At 42.4% G+C, this 9,615-nt stretch overlaps 1 protein-coding gene across 1 annotated transcript in view; it reads right to left on the reverse strand.

Annotated features, from left to right (window-relative positions):
* LOC124257338 (BTB/POZ domain-containing protein 6-like) overlaps positions 1–9,133 on the reverse strand; it is a 66,728-nt gene extending 57,595 nt beyond the window's left edge. The window contains exons 1-2 of the mRNA XM_046691375.1: positions 9,055–9,133; positions 4,968–5,245 (exon numbers count right to left, since the gene is read on the reverse strand). Coding sequence (XP_046547331.1) covers positions 4,968–5,236 — 269 coding nt within the window. The 5' untranslated portion in view covers positions 5,237–5,245; positions 9,055–9,133. The remainder of the gene's footprint in view (positions 1–4,967; positions 5,246–9,054) is intronic.
* Between the last annotated feature and the right edge of the window lie 482 nt (positions 9,134–9,615).

A 9,615-nucleotide genomic window follows, 5' to 3' on the forward strand; every position in this document is an offset into this window, starting at 1 on the left:
GCTAAAACGCATCCTACATGAAATGTTCGCTCATCATGAAATTGTGTATCACCCTGAGCTGTAGCCTGTGTCTCTGGGTTTTACAGTGTCTCTGGGTTTTAAAAAGCCACATCAATGGTACTCCACATGCATTGCTTTAAGCCACTATAGACAAAAGAATGAAAAGACTGACAGCAGCTCAACGACACAACGCCATCGGCCGTTTACAAGGATGGACATCACAGCATGATGTGGCAAGGTACTTCAGCGTGTCCAGACAGATCATCTCAAACCTATGGACCCGATACAAAAATACTGGGAGTGTTAATGATAGACCCAGGTCAGGTCGACCTGGAGTTACCACCGCCGCCCAGGATCGCTACATCCGGTTAAGACATTTTCATTTAAGCACCACGGCCGCATCATCAACAACAATCCAAATCCCTGGACTGCTCCGAATCTCCGACCAGACAGTGCGCAATAGGCTATGGAAAGCCAGATTCTTTGCCAGAAGACCACTTCAACGTCACGTCGTTCCCTACTTCAACGTGATCTTTGGAGCATGACAATGCTCGACCTCACGTTGCACGTGTTTGACAGGTCTTCTTCCCGCAAAACAATGTTCAGTTGTTACCTTGGCCTTCTCGATCACCGGATTTGTCCTCCATTGAACATCTATGGGATACTCCTAATCGACGATTGCACCAGCGTAATCCGCCACCTCAGACACTACAAGAACTGCACACAGCAAGTGAATCAAAATATTCCTCAAGACAGCATTCGGCATCTCCTTTCTTCTATGGGTCACCGCTGCCAAGCCGTTATTGATGCTGATGGTGGTCACACCAGATAAGAGACATTTTACTCTGACCAAGTGGCTTTAATAGCCCTCTGTGGTTGTACCAAACAGTTTCTGGATAATCATGTTTTGGAAATTTGTAAAGTGATGATTACACTGTAACTGAGCAATAATGTCATGTTTGAATCAGTTATAGCACTCAGTAAGTAAACTCCAAAACAACATGTCAAGTTTCTTTTTATGAAGAGTATTTTATATAAAAAGTCGCGTCTCCGTCATTTCAAATTACAAGCAGGCCAGCAGTTGTGCAAAGAATATCTTTCACCTTTTCATATCATATGTATAATTGTATACTCATGCCAATAATGCTTGTCACCCCTCTTCCCACCCTAACCACCAACACCCTCTCCAGTAAAAAAAATTGAAGGGGGTGAAAACCGTTATTGGTATGAGCATATTTGTGTTGCTAATGAATTTGTACGTCCCCTCTAATTTGTCAGTTTATTTCCTTTGTAGTGTTTTTTAAATATTTCCAAAGTGTGTTAATTTTTTAGTACAATTGTTAATTATACAACCATTGTTGGCTTCACATTGTATTGATGATCACATTCGTCCTGATCACCAGGCATAAGGTAGGCAGGAGGAAGTACTATTTCACACATTCAAAACAGTACCATAAAATAACAGTCAATTGCTGCTAGAAGATGTGATGTGAATCAAGCTACATTTTATAAATAGGACATGCAAACAGATATGTTCGGACATGTCAAACGCAGGTTTGACTCATTCAATAGATGCATGAGACAAAAGAACGTGAAGTTACATGATGTACATAGAGTTACTTCCCTTAGACCATACACAAGACATACATATACACATGTATTTCAGTTGTTGATTTTAAGCATGGTCGTTCATACAGAATTGATATGTACATCTATAGGGTGAAATGCACAAGGACAGGTACTTTCCATATCATTACGTTTTCCTGATTACCGCTTTCAAGTATAAGGTTGTTTTGGCGTGTGACGACAGCTGTCATCGATGTACATTCAGTTGATAATAGAATGCAAATTAGAGTGATGGTGTGGTCAGTGTGACCTATTTGGGTTGATGTATTCACAGTCCCATCACCCACTAACATTCTATGTTTATGTTGGGATACTGAATATGAAGCCAGGTATGTTTCCTTTCAGAGCTGTTGTCTCCGTATTGTAATTCTGGGCGTCTGAAAACGTGAACTGAACCCCATCAGTGGTTACAGTGTGCTTTCCATCGTTACCCAATGTAACCTCCAGGTGAAAACGCCTGTAAACATTCTTACCCCCGAAATTGTATAGAGAGTGTATGTGGTGCATGGCTGCAGCGGTACCGACTCGGAGAACAGGATGTCAGTCATCTGCCCACACCCGAGAAGCCGCTGCTCGGTGTCCAGTTCAATTATCTTTGATTCATCTTGGTCATACAGTGAAATACTCAACGGAACCTCCATGTCATCATATCCACCATACAGCTGACAACCTTTCAGTTTAATCCTGTGATCGACAGAAAACGAGAGAGCATGACTTCCTGTCACAACAAATTTGACATTTGGTACAGTTGCAAATCTTTGGACGTATTTACAAATATCAGGTTCCTGTATTTGCTTTCGGTTTAAACCTACAAATGGGGAAATGTCTACAGTAGAGTCAATAGATCTGTCAATAATTCTAACTCTCTCCTCCGCTGTCAGTAATCCAGATGGGCCCACAACCTTCACTAGATACTCCAGGGACAGGCTGGTAAACCGGATCTCATACCTCATGTCACCCAAGAGTCTTCGTCTGTTCTCAGGCGTGTCACTCACACCTTCCTTCCGGCATCTTTCCTTTGTCCAGGACAGCACTGCGTCAAATATATCTTCCTCTTTCAGGTTCAGCGTCTCCGATTTCAGGAACTTTTCGAGACAATTAGAACAAAGATCCACAAATCCTGGAGACATGGTGACTCTCTCCCCTCCTTCTGTCAGGATCTTCAGGGCCTTCTGTTCCAAGTCCTGCTCCCCGTAACCATGACACTGCTCCAGTATGTGGCAGACATTGTCTTGTGACAGGGACTCCTCCAGGAAAGTTACACAGAGATCGTACAATACATCAAGAGAGTATTTCCTGGATGTGTACATTAGTCCGGTGACTGTTTCAACGTTGATTCGGGCCTCGTCTGTGTACATATACCTACAATAAATCATAATGGTTCATTTGGAGACACAATTGTTCTTGTGAATCACCGCTCTTTTTAACATTACTTCCCATAAATATTGGATGGCACATCGGGGAGGATGTGGGTGATGAGGTGAGGTGAGGTGAGGTGAGGTGAGGTGAGGTGAAATCGAGTCGTACTTAAGAATATTTCGCTCATATGACGACGTGCATGCGTGTGTACGTGTGGCTGCTTGTACTAGCCCAGACTTAAGCTGGATTTATAGTACCAGCTCACTGAGATACCATGCCGCAGTTAAGCATGAATATCCCACTCAGACACATAATACCGAAAAGGAGCCGACCAGTCCTTGTTGTACCCATTTATACCGAGCGCCAGGCAGGACCAACAAATGCCATGTTTTAACGTATTTTGGTATGACGCGGCCGGAGATCGAATCCGCGACCTTCCGCTCTTCGGGCGGACGCTCTAACCACTACACCACGGAGGCGGCCATGTGCGTGATGAAGGTGTATTTTCACGAATAATTTAATCTGCTAACTTTATCAAGTGAGATAACACTTGTAATTGTGGATCAGTTTCACAGTATAAATAACAAAATGTCTGTTAAAATGTATAGCTTTTAAAAAGTATACTAAGTGGTGGCGTCCGTCTTCAATATCGTGTTTGGCCACCATGAACCCCCACAACTGCTCTGAGGTCGTGCGATTCGGAGGTGAGGTGAGGTGAAATTGGGTTTTACGTCGTGCTTGAGAATATTTCGCTCATATGACGACGTGCATGCGTGTGTATGTGTATGTGCAGCTGCTTGTACTAGCCCAGACTTAAGCTGGTTTTATAGTGCTAGCCCGCTGAGATACCATGCCGAAGTGAAGCATGAATAACCCACTCAGAGACATTATACGGACTCCGAGCCGACCAGTCCTTGTTATACCCATTAATGCCTAGCGCCAGGCAGGGACCAACAAGTACCATATTTTAACGTCTTTTGGTATGACGCGGCCGGGGATCGTGCGATTCGGAAGGCCATGGGAGCACGTACTGTTGTGTTCTCATTCTGAAGATACGGAATAGTGGCATTTGCTGAGTAAGGCCTGGCAATATCTTGCTAAGCTCCCTCTCGCGGTCAATGATTGGGACCGTGTAAATCCTTAAGACTTCCTCTCTGTGTTGAATAGCAGTTAAATTGCCCCGAAGGCGCACAAAGTTAGATTTCTACGTGTAGGATATGGCTCCCCATACCATGAAACTACCACCAATAAAGTACCCGGATGCACTTATCCTGCGATGCAGTGATAATCTGAGGTTTACCACTTCGAGGCCGATCTTCTTAGAATTGGTTTGTTGATATCGGTCCAATAAACGACCGATGGTCGCGGCATAACGATATACTTTCATTTAGCTAAAAATGCCAATGAACGTCTAAACGCAAAACGGCCTTATGTAGGCCATACCCCTGCTAACAATTCCTCAGAACTGCACTAGCATATTCCAACCCACTTTTTCTCCATGACATTTTCATGCAAGTTGGCACTTTCGAACGTAAACATGCATTACAGTTTCCGAAGACGTTGTGCATTTGTTCCATGTACACAAACCAGCATTATAATGGCGAAATTATGACAATCAAACACTAATTTTGAAACATATGTGAAATATCATGTACTTATATCACATATGCGTTTCTTTGTAGTGAGAGTATATGTCAAGATTAAACGGCATCAGTAACGTCCATTGCATATTGTAGCTTGACATTTATGATTGCACAACATAGTTTGCAGTTTCTGACGGATTGCCATGAATGCTTTGAAAATGACATCCAAGCTGTCAGGGGTGGTTACCTCCCTTTTCATCAGTAGGAGGCCACGGAATACATATGAATAACACATATTGAATTTTGAAGGAACGTTGATGTTACACTTTTAGATAAATCTAAATACCCTTCATTCTGAATTTAATAATAAATGAATTGTAAAATTGGTAGATTAATCACCTTAAGAATTCCTTGAAGATGTCTGCCTCAATATCTGGAATGGTTACCTCCCCTTTTTCCGCCAGGGGGCCGCAGAACATGGCATGGAACACACAGCTGCGACTGACAAGAACATAGCGGTGAGCTCGGGCCACCTGTTGCTGTGATCCCACCCGGAAGGTGACGTCACTGAAGTCTTCGGTTTCGAGCATGCGCAGATTACACTGTGTAACAGTCTTCCTTGCCTGCCAGTTGTCCACATACCCAGAGTCTTGACTGTTAACGGACATCGTGTAGCTCTGAACAGATAAATCGAGAATATATATAGCACAGAGTGGTTGGTGAAATACCAAATATATATAAGTAAACAAAGTAGTGTAAAAATAATTTTTAGAATTATGTGTTATACTGAAAACTCAGAGATCCGCATTATTTATTCTAATACTCAAGGAAATGTTTACAACTGTCCATCTTAAAGAATAAATAGCACAATATAAATCTACGTGGTGATGCCAACCGTGACCTTTAACGGACATCGTCTGGCTCTGAACCCAGAAAATGAGAATACATGTAGTACCTCCGTCAACAAGGTCGACCAGAAGTCCGCCACATCGGAAACATATCCTCAAGAACAAGGACCACACCATCAAATGGGAAGCCACAAAAGTTCTGTACAACACTTGGCGTCAAAGGAAGCTTCAGGAAGACATGGGCAATCAGCCGGCAATCAACCGTGATCAAGGAATCTACTAACCATGTGCTTGGGCCTCACTTGCAAGGGGCTATCAAAACGTTTTGAGCCTAAAATACTTCTGATATAAATAACTGTAAAATATTGAAGAAGGCATAAACGTAATATTGACATGTTGCTAGTTTCCGGTCACGTGATATCTAATCACATGTACCCACTATGGAAAAGACAGAAATGGAGCGAGTGAGTTTAGTTTTACACCGCACTCAGCAATATTGCAGCTATATGGCGGCTATCTGTAAATAATCGAGTCTAGACCAGACAATCCGGTGATCAACAGCATGGGCATCGATCTACACAATTGGGAACCTATGACGTGTCAACCAAGTCAGCAAGCCTGACCACCCGATCCCGTTAGTCGCCTCTAACGACAAGCATGGGATACTGAAGATCATTTCTAACCCCGATCTTCACGTGTTGCAGAAATGGACAAGTCATGTTCGTTAGGGGTACATATGACCAGTATGATATAACTCTTGTTTATAATTGATATGGAATGGATATCTTCCGCATTCCGCTAAAACAGATTTACTAGAAGAGCGCTAACAAACACCCAAGACAAATTTACAAAACCTAGAGTGAACCTTTTCAATGTTATGATGATACATTGTTCCCCAAATTTCTTAATCGTAGAGCAAGATTGGTTTAATTTTGCCGTCAGAAATCTTGAAGAATGTATCAGGTGAAAGAGATTTAGATCGACATATAAATTTTTTGATAGGATATAACGCCTTCTCGGCTTGTTTACACAGAACCTCACATGCTCTTGAAAACAGGTTCCGGCATGAAAACACTAGTCCAAGATATTTGTGATAGGAAACCGATTGCAATATTTCAGAGCCGATAAACCATTTGTCACTTTTTGAAAGCCCACCACCTTTCATGAATACAACAATCTTCGTCTTTTCAGTATTAATCGATAGCGCCCGCTTCTTGCAATGTTTCAAAAACATCTAGTTTCTTTTGCAAGTTAATAACACCGTCTCCGAATATGGCGACGTCGTCAGCAAAGAATAAGACAGATAAAGCATCTACAGTTTCATCAATGAAAGCACCACTGAAGACAATTTTCACAATGTCGTTTACGAGTGCCTCTATATGTAAGATAAATAGAACGGGCGACAGTATGCAGCCCTGTCGGACTCCAGCAGTTGATTTAAATACATCAGTTATAGTCTGCTTATTGCATCGCACAGAAGCTCTCACGTTCGAATACACATTGCAAGGCAGAGAGGTTATTTTGCCATGAAAACCATTATTTAAAAGAACATACAATGAATTATTTCTATCAACAATGACGAAGGTTTTTTAAAAATCTGCAATAGAATTTGCCATGTTTTTTTCCTAGATATTTATGATTATCGAGAAAGCCAGCTTGTGACTAAGAGAGTAGTTCTTGAGTTGATATCCAGAATTTTATACGTGTGTCATGTATTGATGTAAAAGCTTTACTGATAATGTCGAGAAGGGCCATTCCTCTATAATCAATGGGATCATCTGTATTTCCTGTCTTGTGCAGCGGGAGAATAAGGCCTATGTGCCAAACTTCTGGCAGTTTCCCCGTAATAAGAATTTCATTAAACAGACGTTTATAGTAAGGTGACAAAACATGATATGAAGCCTTGATAGCACCCGTCGAGATACCATCTGCCCCAGGGGATTTACCTTTTTCAAATCATTAACAAATTTTCTAATTTCTTTTTCCGTAATTCCCCACATAGCATGTGGTCTCAGTCTTTACACTGATAACAACTAGTTACGCCATGGTTATCAATAAAGTACATCACCATCAAATAATGGCTGTTATGAGGGTTGAGTAGTGAACTGAAATGTTCAAACCATGCAGTTGTCAGCTGATATAATAGCACAACTACTTTTCGATATCAAGAAGTGAATACTTTCTTCATTTTCAAATTCCACATTCTTTGTCAAACCACTTGTGTGAGTGTTGCGTATATTGTAGTGTTGAGTATCAGTCAGAGAAAAACAATGTCTGAACAGGTCAAGCAAGCAGGTATAGCTTTTGTTAGTGTCATTATGCATACTGTCATCAAACTTCTGTGTGGAAGTATCAGTAGATCTACATATAGCACCATATAAACTCACCGAGCTGTTCCGGTCTCCACACGTACCTGTGGAATGCATGTGACTGAGTGTGAGTGTGTGCTGCACGTGCGTGATCTGCTGGCGGGTCACGTGACAATAACAAGTTTACTGTAATGGGGAGGTGGTCTGACTCTGTTCATGTACTTATTTCAAAATCATAATGGTCATATAAATCTGTAGGCACAATACGATAGCCTACCACGCTATTACCTTATCGCCCTATCAATGTGAAGTCCCCTTGTTTATCTGACCCCGATCACCCGTTTAAAATGTGTATTTTCATATATCTACACACCTCTAATAACTGTTTACCATGGGTATTTAAGAAATTGTCTCTAGAGTTTCTCGGAATACCGAGAGAATCTGATTCATAATCCTGTTCATCAATAGGAAGATAGCCGACACTATGGTCCTCTATAAAACATTGTTCTTGGCCAATACGTGAGTTCAAGTCACCCCAGAATTGTAAATATATCATCAGGGTATTCAAGTTGAAGGGAAATTATTTTTTCTTCTATTCCTGTACGACTGTGACTGCTATTCCTGTGACTGCTGTGCCGAGGCTTGCACATAGGTGAGGTGAGGTGAGGTGAGGTGAGGTGAGGTGAGGTGAAATGGTGTTTAACGTCGTACTTGAGAATATTTCGCTCATATGACGACGTGCATGCGTGTGTATGTGCGGCTGCTTGTACTAGCCCAGACTGAAGCTGGTTTATAGTGCTAGCCCACTGAGATACCATGCCGCTGTTAAGCATGAATACCCCACTCAGACATATTATACTGACTCCGAGCCGACCAGTCCTTGTTATACCCATTAATGCCGAGCGCCAGGCAGGGGCCAACAAGTACCATATTTTAACTTCTTTTAGTATGACGCGGCCGGGGATCGAACCCGCGACCTTTCGCTCTCCGGGCGGACGCTCTAACCACTACACCACGGAGGCGGTCTCTTGCACATAGACAAAACCAAATAAATGAGTAGGCGTGGATGCTGGCCAGGAAGAATACGCCGTCCGTCCATTTAGTGTGTATACGGGTGAACAGTGTTGATACACACTTCCTGATGTACACAGCAATCGCGCCACTGTTTCTCCCCACGGAGTGAGTCCTTTTACAGGTGGATATACCATCAGGGTGTGGTCATGTTATCAACATCCACAAATAACTACCTCTGGCTAGTCTATACCACCACACACTGTACACTAGACAAATCATCGTTCCGTACAGATGTACGTACAGTGTACACCTTACCTGAGCTGGTACAGATGGTTTGAACACAGAGAGAGCAAGAGCAACTTTCACCTGTCGGATACCTGTAATCCTATTTTCGGTTTGACCCGACTTCCGTTTAATCAGTGTATTTTACGTGCGCTTTATTTAATATGAAACGGAGGATAACTCTGTGACTTATGTATCTTTGACGCGGAGTTTGCTTGGTCTGCTGACGAGGACAGACGTGTGTATCTCGCACAGTGTTCCTGTGTAGATTGTTCTCGCTGAGATTTATAATGGTTAGTTGTGGATTGGTTTGTTTTACACCATAACCATAGTTGGTGAAACTTGCTTTGGTGATTAATTTAGTAATTCTATTTTGTAATTGCCTTTCGTTATTAAGTTTGTGTTCGTGAAATTTACTTGCACGTTCTCTGTTTCGGTTGGCTGAGCACGCTCGGCTTTGTGCGTGCGCTTGGCACGTATTGCCCGTGCAGAAATTGCTTCGCGGATTACGCTTGTCGACAACACTGATAGCGTTTGGTTCGCAGATAGGGCTATGCATTCAGATTCTGACGGGGAATATACAGCCGACTGGTC

This window comes from Haliotis rubra, unplaced genomic scaffold (assembly GCF_003918875.1).
Source record: "Haliotis rubra isolate DU_JTF1 unplaced genomic scaffold, ASM391887v1 Scf659, whole genome shotgun sequence".
In the NCBI taxonomy this organism is placed as follows: Eukaryota; Metazoa; Mollusca; class Gastropoda; order Lepetellida; family Haliotidae; genus Haliotis; species Haliotis rubra.